Raw genomic sequence first — 22,271 nt, 5'->3', positions numbered from 1 at the left:
GCGATTCTCATCGTTCCCCCGAGCCCTCAGAGTAGTTGCATACATGATCAAATTTATAGAGCAGCTCAAAACTAAAGTTAAGGGAACACCTCCAATATACCCCCAATGCGATACATTAACGCACCTACACTTACAAAAAGCAAAAGGCGCTCTTATCGCATCTACGCAAACGCGCTACTTCAGCCGAGAAATATCATTGCTAAAAGATTCGAAGCCAATCGATAAAAAGAGCTCACTTTTAGTACTAAATCCATTTCTGGACACAAAGGGTTTGCTTCGTGCGAATGGTCGGCTTGTCAACTCCAGCCTGACATACAACGAACGACATCCTATAATCATACCAGAAAAAGCACGGCTTGCCACATTATATCTGCATTATGTCCACATACTGATGCTACACGCTGAGCACCGCCTCATGCAACAAATAATCCGCCTAGAGTTTTATATTCTCCGTCTTAAGCCTCAAATAAAGAAGTGCATTTACATGTGCAACGTTTGCACAACGTACAAGCAAAAAATGCGAACGCAGATAATGGCAGCACTTCCACCTGAACGCTGCAACTTTGCTCTGCCCTTCACAACAACAGGTGTCGATTTTGCTGGGCCTTTCCAGATAAAGGCTTCAATGTTAAGATCTCCCACTTTAATGAAAGGCTATGTGGCAGTTTTTTTTTGTTTTACGACAAAAGCTGTTCACCTTGAGCTATGTACAAACTGACTCCTGGTTTTCCTTCAAAAATTATGAGTGACAACGGCAAAACGTTTATTGGAGCCAAAAGAGCCACTGAGAAACAGTTTGTGGACTTTATCCAACAAGTCTCACCTGAGATTGTACAGAAGTACGCACCCCAAGGCATTAATTGGCAGTTCATCCCCCAAGCGCTCCTCATATGGGTGGTTTATGGGAATCAGCTGTAAAAAGCTTCAAATCCCATTTCAAAAAAGTAGCTGGAAACTACAAGTTTAATTATGAAGAATTCTCGACCTTATTAATTCGAATTGAAGCCGTACTCAATTCACGGCCAATCACAATCCTCTCGCAAGATCCCTCCGATTTCACCGCCCTAACTCCTGGGCATTTTCTCAAAGGAGCACCCATTCTGGCCATACCTGAGCCAGACGTGGAGTCGCTATCCTTATTAAACCGATGGGAAAGAATCAAAATTCTCCATCACAATTTTAGTCGCCGCTGGAAAGAAGATTATCTAAAGGACCTCCAAAAGAGGTACCGCTGGAAAGCTCCAGAAAAGGCGCCGAAGCTTGGAGATTGCGTGCTAGTACACGATGATTGTCTCCCTCCTACTGCATGGCGGCTTGGCCGCATAGAAAACCTTCACCATGGTTCCGATGGTCACATCCGAGTAGTCGATCTCCGTACGCAAACCGGAACACTAACGAGACCGCTCGTAAAGCTATGCTTTTTACCCACCGCCGATAATACCGAACAAACGTAAATAATAACCCGATAAGAACCAAAAACCGCTAAAATTAATAAATCAAAAAAAAAAAACCTAAATCCGGTAAAAGGTCGATCGACCAAACGACCGATTTATGCCACTTAACGTGGCCCAAATTTCCAACTCAATCATGCGACAAACTTATAATCTAAATAACTTTTTCCCATATAGATCATTATGGACGGAAATGCACCAACACCAACGCCAGCAATACGTTCGGCCGTTAATGTGCCACGCCCTGGGGCAAATCCTGCATCCCGAACAACGGCTACCACAGCCCCTCCAATCGCTCCTCGTAGTGGCACGCGGCCACTAACCCCGTCATCCTCGCTGTCTGCGGAGCAGCATCGCCTCCGATGCCCGCTATGTCGTCGCCCACACCGCTTGCAACATTGCGGCATATTTAAAGGTATGCCACCAGTCCAACGACAGCAAATCGCCCAGGCACATGGCCACTGCCTGAATTGTCTGGCGCACACCCATGCAACAACCGCATGTGAGTCAAGGGGCCATTGTCAGATGTGCGGTGAGCAACATCACACACTCCTTCACCGCACCGCGAGGCGCGACAGTGGTCGACTAACTGAATCTCACCGCCGCGGCGTAGTCAGGCGACTCCCCAGACACACATCAGCACGACCTCGCCGTTTGGCCCCCCCTCCGGAGCCGCGTTCCTGGCGCCCACGCAACGAAGCAATTACGCGCCGTAGCCAGCTTCGGCTACCACCCCGCCGTGCCACTGGGCTGTGCAGCTTCGTATACACGCTGCGACAACTTCAGCGTCTGCTAGGCTAATATTCGCCTAGGGGGGCCGGGATGGCTAAATGAGCCTACGTCGTCCCGAAAACTTACACCAACACACCTCACACATCACTGACACGCAACATTCACCACATCACCTCTCGCAACATTCACCACCTCACCTCACGCAACATACACCTCACACAAGGACCCTACCACCCAGGATACACAACACACCGGGCGATCACCCCACCAACCATCAACAAAACCACGGACACTAGAATCGGCTTGCCTCTTCTTCGTTTTGAACTCGCAGCGAAAGCACCGTCATCCGTGGATTCGTCACATCAGCGGATCTGATCCGAACCAGTTAAATTGCTATCAAAGGCATTTATATACATTTTTTTTCTCTTCTCTGCGCTGCGTCGCAAGTGATTGTGGTATTAAGGGAGTGTATAAAACCCGTACTTTCAATTACAAAATAAAATTACAATTGTATTAAAAGCGAAAGGTGGTGAGTGTATAAGTTTTTCTTTGAAAACTTTGGAAAGAATTATATAAACGGAAAGTACAACAGTACTAATAAATGCACATATATGCATAAATATAATACATACTAACAGTGGTTAAATAAAAATACAACAACGGGCGCGACCTCAAAGGACATACAAAACTAACACAAAAAATCACCAAGAATCAAAAACGGGCGCACAAACTAAGTAAAAACAAGTAAGGAAGGGCTAAGTTCGGATGTAACCGAACATTTTATACTCTCGCAAAGTCAAATGGTATACTCGTTTGAGATTTCTTTGTGGATTGACTGATATTTTCGGTAGAAGGTCAACTATAGGCACTGGGGTCCACATATTTAGTACTTAGGGGTTTGAACAGGTTTGGTTCGATTTAGACAATTTTTGGCCGCAAGGTGGCATATTTTAATTGCATTATTCACGCAAAGTTTTACCCCGATATAATCATTGTTACCTGATTTGCATATTGGAAAGTGAAAGAGTCAGATGGAATTGAAAATGGTGTTACATGGGAAGTAAGTGTGGTTGTAGTCCGATTTCGCCCATTTTCGCACTATGACATAGGAACATGAAAAGAACGTTACGCACCGAATTTGGTTGAAATCGGTTAAGCAGATCTCAAGATATGGGTTTTCACCTAAAAGTGGGCTGTGCCACGCCCACTGTCTAATTTTGAACGCGGTTCCTATAAAGTCATCTTATACCATCTCAGAGATAAAATGTCTCTGGCGTGTTTAGTGCTTGATTTATCGCGCTTTTAGTAGTTTTTAACAGTACCGTTATTTGGGGAGTGGGCGGAGTTGCCACCCGATTTCAACTATTTTCACACCGTCAATAGAAGTACTAAAAACATTTGCTTTTAGTGAATTTTGTTATTATAGCATTAGCGGTTTAGGAGATATGCACATTAAACCTATTAGAGGCGGGACTACGCCCACTTTTTAAAAAAAAGTTTTAACTGCAGATGCCACTCCCTAATGTGATCCTGTGTACCAAATAACAGTCTTGTATCTTATTGCGGAGCTTAGTTATGGCAAGTTATTTGTATTTGATTAATGGCGTTTTGTGGGCGTGGCAGTGGTCCGATTACGCCCATCTGCAATACCAACCGTCTCACGGTACCAAGTTTCATAAAGATATCTCAATTTTTACTCAAGTTAGAGCTTGCACGGACGGACGGACAGACAGTCACCCGGATTTCAACTCGTCTCTTCATCCTGATCATTTATATATATATAAACCTATATCTAACTCGATTAGTTTTAGGTGATACAAACAACCGTTAGGTGAACAAAACTATTATACTCTGTAGCAACAGGTTGCGAGAGTATAAAAAAACAATCAACATAAAGCACGGGAATAAAATTCACCATGCACGCAGAGAGGAGAACAGTAACGCACAAGAAAAACGCCGGAGAAATAAAAAGAAAAACTTTAAACAAGAGAAAACGAGAAGAAGCACACATATGTACATAAGTATCAAAACCCTTGGCGGGAAAAAGTGGGTCCATTCCAATTAAATTTTCAAAAGAGGCATTTTATACACATATGTACATATGTATAGTAATTTACAGCCGAACGAAATAACTGAAAAAAAAAAAATATATATATATATACGGTACCTGCCTTAGCTTATTTTGTGCCTCCAAACACACCGTTATATTATTTCAAAAATAAAATAAAATTTTGCAAAGTCAAGTGTTTATACTTGCAATATTTCCAGTTATACCCCTTGGGCTAATAAAGCAACAAGCTGGATCGCTTATAACACATAAGAAAAGGCTAATAAAAACAAAAACTCATACATATTACAGAAATACATACATACATATGTGCATATAAATATAATTTAAATACAAAATTTTTGGGCTTTAAAACTTTGACACGAAATATATTAACCGCAAGTAACATCCTTTCTAACGTACATACATATATGCATACATAATCATATGGTACATACATAAATTAACCAATTCTTAAAGTTCCAAAAAATTACTGTTGCTCAAATACCTGCCTGCTTAATTCGTGTCTCCAAACACATCACAAGAAAAATGCAAAAAAAAAAATGTATCCACAGAATCGTGGGACTCTATCCTAGTAAATATTTTCGCAGCGACACTACCTGATGCTGCTTTGCTACGATGGGAGTAATCACTAGTGGCGAGAAAGAAATCGCCATAATGGCATCAAATGAAAGAATTTTTAACAACTCAGTACGAAATAGCTGAGCGAGTAGACAAAATGGTAGTTAAGCCAAAAGGTAATCAAATTGATTAAAATAAAAACTTTTTTAAACCCCAAGTCAGTAATATCACACAATATAATAGACACGTTAATAGAAGCCAAACATTCGTGCCAAATCAAACAAATCATTGGCAATCATTATGTGAAATTTGTAAAGGAGGACAAAATATAAGATCTTGCGAGAAATTTAAAAAAATGCTCATATCTCAAATTAGCAGATGCCAATTACCATACTCCATCACAAATCGACATATTATTTGGCAGTGACTTTATACATCAAATAATTCTTGAAGGTATAGAGAAAATCTCTAATAAATTGTTGGCCCAAAACACAATCTTTGGATGGATATTAAGTGGCCAAGTCACAGGAAAAATTAATTCCTTCAGAATAAGACCAGGCATGCGAAGCCTATTACAAGTCCACAACAACAAGAAACGAACATGGTCGTTATGTTGTGCGACTCCCATTGAAGCCCACCTTTCCAGAAACTATAGCTCTAAGCAACTCTCGAATATTAGCAGTCCAGCAATTCCTAAGCTTGGAAAAAAGCCTAATAAAGAAAAGCGAGCTTAAATCAGCATATGATAACGTGATGGATGAATATCTTGACCTCAATCATATGGAAGAAGCTGTACCATATGAAAAAATATTTAAGGGCAGATATTTATCTTTTTATCTTCCACATCACGGGGTGATAATCTATACTAATATTATAAATGCGAAAGTCCGTTTGTTTGTTAAGCTTTCACGCAAAAACTACTTAACAGATCATCATAAAATTTTGTACATATACTCTTAGAGGTGTCAGAATGAACATAGGATACTTTTTATTACAAAATTTATAAATTTTTTACGGATTATTAAAAAAATTATTTTGGAAGATTATATATGTTTGGAAAATAAATTTGAAAATTTTGAAATTGAAAAAAAAAAAGTTTGGCAGAAATGATTGTTTGTCGAAAAAATTAAAAATGAAAGAAAACATAAATGTATAAAAAACGTAAATCAGAGAAATAACACAAATATTATTAGTTACTCTTATTAAATATAAAAATGCCTCGAAAGCGGAAATCGGCGCTGTCAAGAAATTCTACGCCGGTGCGTAAGGCTAAATTAAAAACTATAATCCAATGGATCCATATCTACTATAATGATATCAGTTATTTATTTGATGGATTCGATGCGAGCGAAGCCGCGGGTAAAAGCTAGTACCAGATAAAATCAAAACAAAAGTACGAGTTGTTTTAATGCCTCAAAGTGTACGAGCACAGGCAAATCACTCAATGATGTACTACACAGGGCCAACATTTCAACCTTATTTCATGCTGCTAATGGAGATGTAGAGAAAATGTAAAGGCAAATTTTAGAACATAAAGATGACCAAGACTTCCAACGTATAGTCTTCCGAAAATCGAGTTATATTCTAATCAGTGACTACAAACTTAAAACAGTTACCTTTGGCATCAATTATGCACCCTTTTTAGCCATTTGGACATTACATGGAAAGGCAAAAACCTGCCAAACAAATTTTCCCTTAGCAACTTCTGTGTGACAAAAACAAACATACGTTGACGATATTCTATCAGGTAACCACAGTCTCTCATTAGCGTACGAATCACTATCTTAAGGGATCAAAGCACTAAATTCAGCCGGGTCCCCCCTAAAGAAAATTACATCAAATCATTCCGAGATTATAAAATACATAAAAAGGGAAGACTTATTAGATACAAACTTCCTTAAATTTGAAAAGGCCAGTACTACAAAAATTCTCGGGATTCAATGGAATGCGATAACAGATCAATTGAATCTTAGGACAAGAGGCTGCAAACCACTTCATCTCACCAGCACTACACTCTGGTGAAACGGTCTTACGTGGTTGAAAGAATCACAAGAAATTTGGCCAAAGTCTCCCGCTCGCAATATAATAGCTCCTGAAATTCGGAGAATTGCAAATTTTGATAAAACTCCTGATGAAGATGATATATTACATCGATTTACATCATTTCCAAAAGCACTAAGAGTAGTCGCTTACATGTTTAAATATATCCAAAGACTTAAACAAAACGTTAAAGGAATAACAAATGATCACTTCTCGTTTTAAATGCTTTTTTGGACACAAAAGAATTTATGCGGGCACATGGACATCCCATTATAATTCCCGAGAAATCCCGTTTTACTTATTTATTTTTAATATATCTTCACCAACTTACACTCAAAAAGTTTATTATACGCTGACGACGTAAAGCTTTTTAAATCATACACTTCAGCTGAGGAAAGGTGTCTGTTGCAAACAGACTTAAAGAATATGGTTGCGTGGTGTGATAGAAATGAGTTGCCATTGAATTTAAATAAATGTTAGACGATGTGATTTTCCCGTAGATCTGTGCACCCCTCTTCTAATGTAATAAAAAACCATATTCTGGAGCAAGTTTTTAACTATGTTGATTTGGGAGTTACTATGGACCCTAAGCTTAATTTTTGTCTTCATATTGACACCATGGTCTTGAAAGCAAAAGCTGTCCTCAGTTTTGTTAAACGTTGGTCTAAAGAATTTAGAGATCCGCATATTACTAAAACACTTTATACAACTTTGGTTAGACCTATATTGGAATATGGCTCTGCTGTATGGAACCCTATCTACCAAATTCATTCTGACAAGTTAGAGTCTGTTCAAAAACAATTTTTACTTTTCGCTTAAGCGCATTTCCGATGGGATTCTAGGGTAAGTCTCCCTCCATACACTAGTCGTTTAAAACTTATTAATCTACCTACACTTTCTAGTCGTAGGGAAATGCTTGGCATAATATTCTTAATGAAAATTTTAAATGGTACAGTTTGCAGTTCTTTTCTATTGTCTGAAATTAAATTTAATATCCCGATTCGCTTTTCGAGGCAGTTTAGACCTTTGCTGTTAAAATCCTGTAGATGTCATGATTTTAATTCTAATTCCAGCACATTTGACTTATCTGACTCACTTTTCAAAATTAAAAAGACTTTATTGTTTTCTCTTAATGAATGAAAATGTAACAATTTATTATATTGTAACTATAAATCTTAGCTGTTGAAATTTTTGTTTCTGTAGCTGAGCAGTTTTAGATCTCAACACTTACAAAGCTCTCTTGCCTTTTCTGACTCGGCTAATTCCGCATGTATGCGGATTGCGCCCTTCGTGTCGGTTGGGCGGGAGGAGGGTAATCGTTGGGTTATTATTATTATAATTTTATATTCCGCGCCTAAAGGCACAAATCAAAAGGTTTTTATGTGTAAATAATGCACATTGTTCAAGCACACAAAATACGCACTCAGATCATGCCAGCTTTGCCAACGCTGCAATTTTGCTCTTTCCTTTACCATTACTGGGTTCGATTTTGCTGGACTTTTCCAGATAAAGGCTTCTATGTTAAGATCTTCCTCATTCAGAAAAGGGTATGCGGCTGTCTTTGTATGCTTCACGACAAAGACAATACACCTCGAGCAATGTTCGGATCTGTCTACTGCGGCTTTTCTCGCAGCATTTGCACGCATTGTCGGACGGATTTCCATCAAAAATTATGAGTTACAATGGGGAAAACTTTATCAAGCCACAGAGAAAGAGTTTGTAAAATTTACTAAAGAAGTCTCCCCAGAAATTGTTTAAAAAAATATGTACCACAAGGAATCGATTGCCAGTTTATACCTCCATGTTCTCTCCACATGGGCATCTTTAAGTCCTATTTAAAGAAAACGGCAGGTAATCATAAATTAAATTATGAGGAATTTACCACACTACTCGCTCGTATAGAAGCCGTACTAAATTCACTACCCATCTCACCACTCTCGCAAGATCCCTCCATTTTCACAGCAACAACCTGCAAATTTTCACAGAGCAGCTCCACTTCTCGCCGTACCTGAGGCAGAAGGAGACTCACTAAATTTAATAGACCGATGGAAAAAAAATTAAGATACTTCATCATGAATTTAGCCATAGAAGGAAGGAAGATTACCAAATGCGGACGAATTCGTCATTATACACGATGAACGCCTTCCTCCAACCGAATGGCGACTAGGCCGCATTGAAAAGGTCCATCGGAGACGAGATTGTCACATAAGAATAGTATATATACGAACACAAACTGGTATACTAACTCGTCTATTAGTAAAATTGTGTTTCCTTCCGAACACTGAAGAACCGATTACACAAACCCCGACAAGGCAAGCGCATAAATAAAATCAAAACCGACAATTAATTCGTTTAACTCGAAATACTACCGTTTTATAATCCGTACATGGGAATCTAACACTAACAAACGTGATCAAAAATTAAGCACAACATATTATATATGTGCCAATAATTATGAAAGTGGTCTAAATCATATATTTCTTGTTTCCAGATACGCGTTTGAATAAATTAAAAAATATTTTTACATTATGCGACATTTTAATTTATAATTTTCTTAGTCTTGATTAATAGAAATTTATTATAGATATAAAATGTGTGTGAATTTCATAGAAAAATGTTGTTTTTAGACCTTGAATTGACTTAGACCATTTTCAAAATTAACCGAATATTCTATAATTGACTTAAAGTAATAAAAAATTGTGATTTTTACTTGAAAAAACAATTTTAACGAAATTATTCATAAAAATTGATTAACCATTTTTAAAAAGTAATCCATTTTTATCACAAATTCGAGTTTTTAAGATTTTTCAAATGTTCCTGTAAAACGGGAGGGATGTATGGTAGTAAACACATAAGATCTTTGTGTTTTTTCCGTTACTTAGTGGTTTTGTATAGTAGAAGTAATTGAATATTTTCGTATATTTTTGGTCTTCCTCTTTTAGGGGAAAGATCCAAAACTTGGAATTCGCAATCATCTAAAGAATATTTATAAGGTTAATTTTTTAAAAATCTCATCCATTGAATTTTTAGCCAAAAATGCGGCTGCGACATTCGTTTGATCGAAAATGTATTTCGTTTCCTATCATTTTCGATCAATTCATAGTAATGTTTAGGATTGTATTTTTTTTCATCTCTATCAAACCAAAATCACGGTCATTCGGTAGAAAGGAATGACCCGATACCAAAAATTTGTGGTCTATCGTTTTATTATTAATATTCGATGACTGGGCAATTTTCAGCCATGTCAATGCTACTTTAATGTTGCGATTTTGGCTTAAACAAGCATCACTGTAGGCTATTACGTGTTTTTGGGAAGCGCTAAAATGCAGGATGCTACTTCCTGAGCAACTCTTGAAGCTGTTGTTTCATCCCATACATACATTTTGACATTGTCTTCATGGAAATTATGTAAACCCAAGTTGTATACGTACATGTTTCGCCTATAATAGGCTACGGAAACAGACAGTTTAGGATACGGAAATGCTTTTTGCAAATCAAATGATAATCCATAATATTCCCTGGAGTTTTCTTTTGCTTTCTTTTGGTCCTCTGCAAGACAGTTCCTAGCTCGTTCGGCATTTTGTAAATGTACATCATGGCTTTCTCTAAGATGTAATTTCTCTTCCTCAATATTGCAAGTCTCGATTTTTGCTATGTAAATCACATTTTTGGCATGTGTCTTTTCGAGAAGCATGGAAGATTAAGTTAAATTCAATGTTAAATGTTTTCCTGTTAATCCATTCCTTAACAAAGGAGTGGTTATTTTCTTCACATTTCTCGTAGTGACTCGAATACTGGGAGACTTAAAATATGCTCTAGTACAGCTCTTATCTTAATTTCAACTATTTTTCGCGAAGATATTTTATGGGTGGCTAAAAAAAATGTCTGCAAACCGACACTACTTCTGACTTACTGCTTCTTGACAGAAAATACTTGTAGCTGCATTTTCTCATGGGTCTTTAAAAAGTTCTGGGCCACCATTGTTTTATTAATTGATGATGAACTGTAGTACACAGATATAGATTCTGGGTTTCAAAATCTTATAGTTTCCAGAAATTATCAAAATTATATTTTCTTTTATTATATTCTACGCGACCTAATATTTTTTAAGCAAAAGCAATCCTTATTTTCAAAAATTTTGGCTCTTACAAGTCTTTATTTTTTCGTCGTGTATTCTTTGCCTCTATTTCTCTTAATTTTTCTAATATTTTGTGCGTAACTATCTTCATTTCTTGCCCGTTTTCTTTCTTAATCTTTTTCTATCTGCACCATTTCTATTGTGTCGTCTTGCACCATTTCTGGGGTTTCTAAATTTTCAGAGATGGCTTGGTATGATCCATCTGAAGATAATAATTGCCTTATTCTTTTCCATTAATAAGTATTACGTGGTCGTGTAATATCTGCGGATCAGCATATTATCACAGTGCAACATACTTGTATTATTATCCGAATATTCACATAATAAGTACGTTGTCGCTAACTTACCTGAACCGCTATCTATTGACATAGTGGAAAAATATATAAACTATTTGCCCAACAACTGAATTATATTGTTAGATAAACTGGAATGAATTGGCATTTCTGTTATTCGATTGTCATTTATTTTGTCGCTTTACGCGACAAAGAGGGCCACGCGGTATTTTCAAGTTATATTTATATTAGGTGTAGTAAAAAGAAATCCATTATTTTTCCAATAGATGGCGGTGTATAAGTCCGATCGGGTTCGGCTAGATGGCGTTAGAAAGATGATAGATGAATAATTAAAGCATTCAATTCCATGCCAAAATAATGGATTTCTTTTTACTACACGTAATATAATTTTTTTAAATTGTTGACTTAGACCACTTTCATAATTATGGGCACATATGCATATATATATATATATTTTTTTTTTTTTTTCAAACCAACCAACAAATATTATAATTCAAAATTATGTGCCGAACTATATTTTAATATATATTTATTTTGCAATAGAAATGGAAGTAGAAGACAGTACTCCCAAGACTGTGAGGTCCGTAATTGCAACCCGCGACAACGAGCAACCGGATTCTGTTCCCACGACAGTCGGGTCTACGTAACGGGAACGGACCTGAATTTTTATCCGGCCAAGGACTGTCAACTCGGCACAAATCTGCCGCTACAACAACAACAGCAACCGGATTGAACGCCATAGTGAGCCCCCTGCAACAGTTGAAGAGACTTCTAGGCAAGTAATTCGCCTAGGGGGCCGGGATGTTCATGCGACTTTTAATCCCGCGACATTTAGCACCTCAGCACGCAACCCACCGTTTAACATCATACAACACAACACAACACCACATACAACATACCATATCACCCACCAACACAACCACATACAACTAACCAACCACACTATACACCCATACTTCAATCATTGTCTTTTTCACCACCTAAATGAACAAAAAGATTGTTGAGAACAGAATGGGCCCTTTTTTTCTCGACACCCGTTCCCTCAAGAGAAAGCGGAAAATCAAGTGTATTTGAAATTAAATCATTTAAAATATTATATTATATATAAAGGAAATTGTATTTCAATTATATTTGCTAACCGAATTTTGAAAGAATAAAAAATAAAAGCTATGTGAGTAAACTACTTTTTCCTATTCCCAAAACTGAAGAAACCAATGAAAGGAAAGCGTTTTGCCACAATTGATGAGATCAAGTGAGAATCAAAGTAAAGGCGTTACACGTCTTCCTTTCTATGAAAAATGGGTTAAAACCGGGGCGAAAATGTATCAGCAGGATGTTTTAGAATACGTGGTAAGGCAGTTAAGCAATATTCTCTTTGATGGATATCATTTGATTTTCCAGCAAGATTCTGCTCCAGAACACAAGGCAAAAACCACCAAGCAGTGGCTTAACAGTAATATTCCTGGTTTCCTAGTTGCAGATTATTGGCCGTCTGGAAGTCCAGATTTGAATCCATTGCACTGCATTTTGTGGTCAGAGTTGGAGAACATGGCCTGTCGAATACCCACAGTAATTTAGGGTCTTAAAAAATCTTTGGTTTGAGCAGCGTCGTCAATACCAATATAAACTGCTCATATCAATAGATGACCACTTAAATAAAATTACCTTTATTTAAAAATTTAGATAGTACGTAGACTATTGTCAATATTTTTTTGTAATTTTTTGCTGTTTTGTTATGTTTGTACGAGTATTAGACTACGTTTTTTTATAATCTTTTATTAGAAATGTAATTAAAACAAAATTGCATCATTACTTTTTCCCTATCCATTTTACATTTAGCAAGATATCAAAAATTTGGGTCGTACGTAGATTTTTGTGGCGTTCAGTATATTTAAATATACATGGCGACTTTGTACCATAGTTAAACTCACAATATTTTCATCGGGATATTTACATCTTGACTTATTTTTCACAAAATGAGAAAAACTTATGTTATGAAATGAACAAAGCTGTATTTTTATGGGTAAAAATATCCTGTTTTGAAACGAACACTAACATTTAACGCTTCTATATTTGGAAATTATGTCGTTTAGATTATAATCCAAGTGACATAACTGTGTATATTAGCAATAAGAACAAGACTGCATATTTAGTTAACAAATAAAAATATAAATCGTTAACGTGTGCTTTTATTCTAAAGCCACTCAAACAAATTGGTTAATAAATTTAATGTTACTGAGTAAATATACCACAGACTATTATATATGTCGGATACTTACTGCCAAAAGCGGCTTCAATGTTGACAATTGAATTTGGGGTTTGGTAGTTAATATTGTTTGGCATTAGAGTTTCCCCATGTCCAATAGCAATCAACCGCTGCTTCTCTCTAGTATTATGTGGTTTTCTGACGCGTTTTTTATTCCCTGCAGAATTAACAGTATTATTCCCACCGTCTTGACGCGGACGATTAATTTTTTTCCCTTTATCATTCATTACTCTTTCTGTATCCTTCAACATCTCTTGTCGCCACAGCTCAAAAAAGTAATTGGGATCCGTATAAAATTTGAGTCCGTCCTTGCCGTCATCCCGATAATTATTTAATTTATTCAATGGAGGTGGTTTATCGCACATGGTGTAAGTCTCTAGCATAGGAGCTGGCATGGTTGAATGAGAAAATATTTTTTGATCAAATATTTTAGTAGATCGGAATCCCTTTTTTCTTGTTATGTCAGTGAGTGGAACATCCTCCATTGAGCTATCCAACTGTGTAACTTTAATAGACAAATGATCTATTCGTGCCTGTAGTGAGTTCGCCCGATTACTAATATTACCTACGTCACGGGCCAGTTCACCAAATATATCTTCTGCATGTTTGGATAGGGAGGACAATTGACGTATTATATTTGTAAGGGCTGTATTAGTTATTGTTTCTAATTCAACGAATTGAAGTTCGTCTTGTTGATAAACGGATCGTGAAACATGAACTGGCTCTATTGAACGTTTTGGTAGTGGCATTTTTTATGATTTACGAAAACTTCGTTCCAATACGCAAAATGTTCGTAACCTAAATGATGATAAAAAATGCATTCATTTACAACGACAACCATACATATTTTTATATTTTGTGATAAAATAAATTGGCTGATTTTTTTTTTTTTGCATTTTTAATGGTATAGTAAATATATTTAATGATTCGTAATGGTTCATTTTTAATTTTATGGAAGCACTAAATATATTTACTCCAAAAATTTCAGTTGTTTTACTAGCAGTATATTTATATTTATTTATTTAAAACTAAATGATTATTAATCAGAAAAATAGTTTCTTATAAATTTGAATAGCTTTGTGGTTTTTTGTTTTGATTTTTTACTTGTTATATCATTACATTATCTTATATCTTACATTACCTGCTTATGAAAATTATAAAGAATCTATGCTATTACATTATACACTCTATCAATTTGCAAGAAATAAAAGAGTGTAAAATATTTACAATGAACAGCCTAGTGTCTTTTAATTGGTGACCTAGTTTAGTACCTTATGTATTTCGAGCAATGGCAGTTTGTAAGCTAGCAATCATCAGGTCATCAGTGTGATATTTGTTAATCAATTCGTCTACAATATTATTTTGACCTCCGCAACAGTATAATAGTTTTCTCACTTAAAGGTTGTGTGTAAAATCAAAACTAATCGAGGTAGCTATAGAGCTTTATATAATAGTTCAAAAATGAATAAATATGATATTGTGTTATAACTGTATTTAAGCTACAAAAGCAAAATTTGGTACACATTGGACAGGGTCATTTTTGATTTAAAAATTTTGGAAATGTGGGCAGGCGCCACTGTCCCTAATACGTTTTACGTATGTACATATCTCACAAACTACTACAACTATATCTATCAAAATTTTTTGAAACATTTTTATCTGGCACTTCATCATACGGTGTGAAAATGGATAAAAATCAGATAATACAAGTATAGTATAACGGTTCTGTTCAACACAACCCAAATAGCGATAACTCGGTAACAAAAAACACGAAGAGCATTAAACTTTACAGTAAAGATGATACGATAGGGTTGCATGTGCACCGGTACAAAAATTGTACAATGGCCGTGGCACCACCACTTTTAGAAGAATTCCCATATCTGAGCACCTACTTGACTCATTCAAATTTTGGGCTGACATTATTTAAAAATCTTTACTATAAAATCGGATTGCAATCAAGTAAATTCTCTCACTATACAATATGTAAACGAATCGCCAATTAAGATATTGGACTAAAGCAAATACTATCTTCAAAATGTAACATACATTTGCCAAAAACGATTCGAAATCGGACTAGAACTATTCACCCTCAAGACCTCAATGCCTATGTGTGACTTCTATCTGAAAATGTCGGCAAATCTGTGAGTACGCAAATAAAATGCTCTTCCCAATATTATCGCTAGTGTCAAAATTTTATAAAACAAAAAAAAAATAAGGTCAGAACTAGGGGGGGTGGCACAATATACCTCATATAAGGTTTTTGAACTGGCTGGTTTTGGACTGTATATATCGGTCAATATGTAAAAATTAACCCACTCTTCGTATATGTACAACTTATAATGATTATCGTCATTTTAATAGACTTTCTGTAAAAAACATCGGTCAAATTGTTAGTTATAATAATTAAGTCTGGTGGAAACATGTTGTCGAGCATACCTTCGTCCGTCCCTAACAAATTCGATAATGAGATTTTCGGTTGATTAAATTCCGATGAAATGGGCTAATATATTCGATGTTTTACCGAAATAAAGTGGGTTTGTTTTCCTAAATATAATGTGGTTTAACGCTGAATTTTAATGAAATCGGTTTAGATCTTAGTCACTATATTTGTACTATAGGGTGATCCATTTCGAGGTTCCCTACTTTTTTAAAGATAAAATTACAGAAAATTCATTTTTAATGGTAAATGTTTATTACTATTCGAAAGAACATTCTTTGGCATTTATTTTGTGATGAGTATCTCTTTCAAATCTTGGCCGCGGATACGTCTCAGATGGTCCATTTATTGAGTCCAATTTTCGATGATTCGTTTGAGCATTTCGACTGGTAACTGGCAAATCACACGTGTGATGTTTTGCTCCAAGGCCTGAATCGCACCGAGATTGTCTGCATAGATATTAGACTTTACATATCCCCACAGGAAAAAGTCTAACGGTGTGATATTACACGATCTTGGTGGCCAATCGACCGGCCCAAAACGTGAAATTATCTGCTCACCAATGTGTTCTCTCAATAAATCCCTTGATTGATGCGATGTGTAGGAAGTGGCACCGTCTTGTCGAAACCCAATGTCGTCGAGATCACGAGCTGCAATTTGAGACATCACATCGGTTAAAATGGCGCGATAACGGTCGCTATTGACGGTTCCGTTCTCACCGGCATCATTTTGGAAGAAATATAATATTATATATATTATATATGACTCCACTAGCCCACAACCACACCAAACCGTTTTTTTCTGGATGCAGCTCTTGAGCATTGAGCCAGAAATGGGCCTCTTCGCTGAACAAATTTGGTTCGACAACGTCGGATCTTCTTGGAACTTTTCAAGAGCCCATAGAGCGAAGCGATGTCGCTTGGGAAGGTCGAGCTACTTCAGTTTTTGCACAAGTTGTATTTTGTACGCTTTCAATTTAAGATCTCGACGTAAAATACGCCAAGTCCTTCCATACATCAGACCGAGATGCTTCGAACGGCGCCCAATCGATACTCCACGGTCTTCGTGTACACTTTCAGCTACGGCCGCTATATTTTCTTCACTGCGTGCTGGTCGTGCTCTTTTCGGTCGAATATTATGCAATAATGAATGCTGGGTCTGAAGATGGGTGATGGTGTTGCGAATAGTACGCTCAATAGGCCGATTATGTTGACCATAAGCTGAGCGCGGCGTGCGAAACACATTCTTTACAAAACGGTTGTTTTCGTAATAAATTCAAACGTGGTTCAGGCGTAAGTTTTTTCATGATAAAATGCCAAAGAATACTGAACAAAAATAACATGATAGCTTGACACGCGTGATCAGTCAAAAAAGGGCTATTGAAAAAAGTACCTCTACTTGGATCACCAGTTATAATAATTTCCTGCCCTCTGGTTAACTTTTTCCTCAAATACCCAATATATCAAATTTCGTCCATTTGGTAGAGATTTTATTGAATATATATAAGGTGGAACAAATTATACGAAATTTATCGATTAGCATTACGTCAAAGGAGGGTAGTAAAAATTTTAGCTATTGACCAAACAGCCCACAGCACTTATATAACGAAAATAGTGATTTGTGTAAATTAGATGATTTTAACATAAATATGTTGTATTAAAGTAAAATGAAGTAATAAAACACAGTAAAACTATGACCTATTGTGATTTAATCTCATTAAAATATCGACCTAAATAAAATGTTTAAAATCAAGTGGAAAGTTGGAGAATTCACCCGATTATATTCATTGTTGACGCAAGAACAAATTTTCATAGAAAAACTCTGCATTTATTTAAGACTCATACATTTACCGATATTTTCACTATAAAATCAGATATAGGTGTAAGCACTGAGGTATTTTGGTTTTGGAGATAACATACCTTGAATGCACTTTATAAACCAATTTTTATTCCGATGTCGTCATCGGTGCTTGACTTATATACTTTGAAGTAAAATTATAACACTGAATTTAAAATTGAAACGCATGGGAAGTAGGTGTGGTTGTAGTCCGATTTCGCTACGGAAAATAAGAAATACGAAATAATGTTATACACCAATTTTGGTAGATATTGCCCGAGTAGCTCCTGAGATATGAAATTTCATCTAAAAGTGGGCGGTGCCACAGGCTATGTAAAATTTTTCCGATGAGTCCTATGCAACCCTTTCGTACCATCTCGGGTGTGAAGTTGAATAATTCGCAGGAATTTCTTTAATAAGTTTTCGGATGTTTATTGGTAAAGATTTAAACCACCGATGCCCTGTACCATATTACAGATTTAAATCTTAATTTTTGGCATAGGTATAGCACTTTATATGTTTCTGTTAAATCAGAAGCATTTTATGGGCCTAATAGTTCGACTACGCCAATACGCAAAAGAACACATGTAGTAAGTTTCATCAGGATGTCTCAATTTAAGGGGTTAAGAGGGTAAGTCAAGGGGTTCGGATGATTTGAAGGCCAGAAAAAAGTCGCTTCTTTAAATTTTTATTTTTTGAATAAAAAACACTGTAGAAATTGCGTTTAAAGAGTATATTTTAATGCATATTTAATGTTTTCATGTTGTTATCAGTGGAACGTGTCGCAACTGATACCGTCCATTGCCGTGCAAAGTACATGTAACAGTGAATATAAATATATTTTTAATTTGCATACTTTTTCACTCTAGCCAATGAAAACTTAGAATTAATAATTTATTCAATATTTGACCTTTAAAATCGATTTTTAACGAGTTAGTGCATATTTTCACTTATAAAATTAAAGAAATCAAAATAATTATCAATATCTTTGGTTCACATATTATAGAACATATTACAAAATAGAAATTAAATCGGACTGATAGGTGAGATAGTTTTTGCGAAATCGTGCACGCCAATTTTAAAAACATGGTTATCAGAAAACGCGCATAAAAGTTTTGATAAACCACATGACACATGGTCGACGCACTTGTCTTTTTCCTGAAATATCTTTTTAATTACTTGGAAATCGAAGATAATATTTTACACATATGTTTTCGGATAGTTTTGGAAGAGATTAAGCAAAATATTTTTTTCCGATTTAAATGATCCGACCCACTTAATGTGTGCACGGCGGAAATCCATTTAGCTATATCCTTCTCGCGGGTACTGACTGTTTAATGGGCTACTTCAATGGATGTCGCTGCTGGCAGGTCTTGGTGGAGCGAGCAGGCGGCGTCTAGTTGAGGTAGATAAATTCTCCTCTTTCTGGTAACTTGCTTTGCATATGACACTGGGGAAGGGGATATACATATATCTACTTCTACCCTGTCGGTTACACGAGCGAGGAAAGAGGACGACGCTGTAAAGCCAATCGTCAGGCTCTATCGGGAGAAACTCTCAACGTCCAGGGCGGCAGCGATGGCCAGCGAGATAGCCAAGAGGCACTTAATCGTGGCACGCATTGACCGAAGTAACAACAACAAATGACGCAAAACAAATGGAAAGCGATGGAGTTAAAACTACTGAATGCGATCTTCGCAAGATTGGATGTAGACACGGGCACGCCTATGCCAACGTTCGATGTTGCGGGCTGGCTTAATGTCAAAACCTAAAATGTATAGACAACACCTCACTGCTAATGACCCGTAGGTGCATTTTGTCCATTCAGAAGACAAAAAAAAACAAGTCGGCGGAGGATATATTATACGAAAGGTTTGGGAAGATAGCGTGGAGCGTAGACAGCGTGTAGCTTCGCCTCAAGAAGGATGTAGGAGAGATCGTAGAAGAAACACTGAAGCTCCAAGATGCAGGTATGGAAGTGCCGGAGATTTAACTCACCCCGAGAAGAAACCCGAACTCAACAATTAAGATTCATCAAATAAGAACAAGATCGTCTCTGCCAAACTCCTTCTCAATTTAGAGAGGCTCGGCTACAATGCGGCTTTAGTTCAGGAAATTGGATAAAAACAATGCACTAAAGTCGCCAACATACTTCCGGAGTGCACCAACAAGGTGAGAACAGCTATAATGGTAAATATAAGTATGCATTCATATATTGATCTAAATGTCTCTTCAGATGATCTGACTGTTATAGCCGCAAAGCTACTCCTTGCATCCTGTTACATGCCCCACGATGGTGATAAAAGACCTCTGGGGATAGACGCAAACGTCAATGCGCCCTACATAGATATGTAAGATTTCAAGTAGGATTCCCGGCCCTTAGTAAAAGTGTAACCTTCAAGAATCGTAATACTAATAAGAAATACTGGAGAAATGCGACTGAATCTCTGAACTAGAGGAACAGACAGTCACAATATTACATCGCGTGCCTTCCAGTATTAGGAACTCAAACTGGCCGATGAAGGGTACTGCTGGAGGGAATATAAAGATGTACTTAAGGAGCATGAAATAAAATTCGTAAAGCCAAGAGGGAGCCGTGGAAAAGCTTCTGCGGGCAGTTAAAATAGATAACCGAGGTAGCTAGGCTTAGGAAATTACTATCCAAGTACCCGACTACCCCTAGGATACTATGCAAAAAATGTGGAGTGGACTGGATGCAGTAAAAAATCACTGGTAGACCTGGTCAACACGCATTTTCCAGGGTGTACGAACGCTTCGAATCTTCAACTTGTTCGATATAGCGTATCGTACGTCCCTACCGATATCATAACGAAGAACATACTTTGGGTAATCAACGGCTTCGAACCGGTCAAATCTCCTGGTATGGACGATATTTCATAGGCAATTCATAAGGGTTAAAAATAATATATTCATTATCGTTATGCTCATTATCACTGAGCTTTATATTACACATCCTTTATATTAAACCACATGTATATATAATTTCATAAAAATATTACATTGTGGCCAACCGGTTTAGAGCCAGGTGCGAAGTCGGAAATCCCTATATTGGATATTTTGGGGCTAGGGGAAGTATACTTGTTAATTAGACGTGAAGGGATACCTTGAAAGCACAATATGCGCAAAGTTTTGTTCCGATGTCTTCATTAATGATGGATTTTTAAATTAAAATGTAAGCATCAACCGGAGTTTAAATTGTTATATATGAGATATTGGTTGTAGTCCAATTTTGCCCATTTGCACATTGTAACCTTAGCAGTTTCCACTTTTTTCTGAACGATGTAAAATAACGAGCCGTAATATGTTGGGTATATGTCTAAACTAAGGGCCTGATACGTGGGGGCTAGAGGAATATTTACTCGATTTTATCAATTTTTAACACCAGAGCAATATATCTCGCATATTGACCAACTGAACATTTACGGTTCAATGTCAACCATAAATTTGAAAATCCTTATATTAGAAGTATGGGGGCTAAGGAAAGTATAAACCTGATGTTATCCAATTTTCGCTAAGACAACTACCAATTCACCGATATACCTATATGGTATAAACTTAACAATTAATTATAAACAATTATAATATTAGTAACCGATTAAATAAAATGAACAACAAACACAAAGCAAGTTTGTATCTTGATCTAGATGAAAAAATGTCAATTAGTCATTGAAAACAGCCAGGAAGGGACCTTTGCTGCCTGTACTGATAATCATAACTTATTCTTTTATTTGCTAAGGCTATGTATATCCACAAATTACTAGTTAAACAATATCATTATTAAAAATCCACGAAAATTAAGTCGTAGCAAGAGAAGATAAAACAACCACAATATCTATAACCAAAATCTTGAAAATTCTAAGATGGATTGGTGTCAAATAATGTGAATCCTGAACATAAAATAATTTTGCAAGTGGCTATCAGTAGCGCTTTGCGTAAGCTGCTACAAACCAAGGAGCAAGATTATGGGTTTAAGATTATATTACCCTTTCTCTATTAACCACACAACTAAAATCACGCAAATTGTTTTGTGTTAATGTTCAATATGAAAGCAACATTTTTCAATGGAATTACTGGACTCCCTTGGTTTAATTTGGGCTAGCTTAAAAGGGGCGTTAACCTCTCACACCTGTGCTGACGTCAATTTTACTCTCACACTCTTAAATATGTTACCATACAATTACTCGGTAGTAGCTACCATGAGGAGTTTATTTATTCCAAACTTTGCTCATACCGATGGGACCAGCTGAAATTCAAGAAATTTTGCATGGATTGTTGTCAAAGGAAACGGTAAACTTTCAGAACCAATTGACCTTTTTAATTTGTGAATGGTATTATAGCTCCGATGCAACCGAAGTTAACTTTTTTTTGTTGTTTAGTATACAATTTTGTCGACGTCCAAAGATGCTTACTTGTTTTATTAACATTCAT

The 22,271-nt window shown here is 36.5% G+C and overlaps 1 protein-coding gene across 3 annotated transcripts in view; it reads right to left on the bottom strand.

Annotated features, from left to right (window-relative positions):
* Positions 1-22,271, bottom strand: part of SCAR (wiskott-Aldrich syndrome protein family member 3 SCAR) — a 190,589-nt gene that overhangs the window by 96,527 nt on the left and 71,791 nt on the right. For all 3 annotated transcript variants that reach the window (XM_070106613.1, XM_070106612.1, XM_070106614.1), the window contains exon 2: positions 13,563-14,347. In XM_070106613.1, coding sequence (XP_069962714.1) covers positions 13,563-14,298 — 736 coding nt within the window. In that variant the 5' untranslated portion in view covers positions 14,299-14,347. The remainder of the gene's footprint in view (positions 1-13,562; positions 14,348-22,271) is intronic.

Source organism: Bactrocera oleae, chromosome 3, assembly GCF_042242935.1.
Source record: "Bactrocera oleae isolate idBacOlea1 chromosome 3, idBacOlea1, whole genome shotgun sequence".
NCBI classification, from domain to species: Eukaryota; Metazoa; Arthropoda; class Insecta; order Diptera; family Tephritidae; genus Bactrocera; species Bactrocera oleae.
Note: the sequence above shows the minus strand (reverse complement) of the source record. Positions and strands in the feature narration are given on the sequence as shown.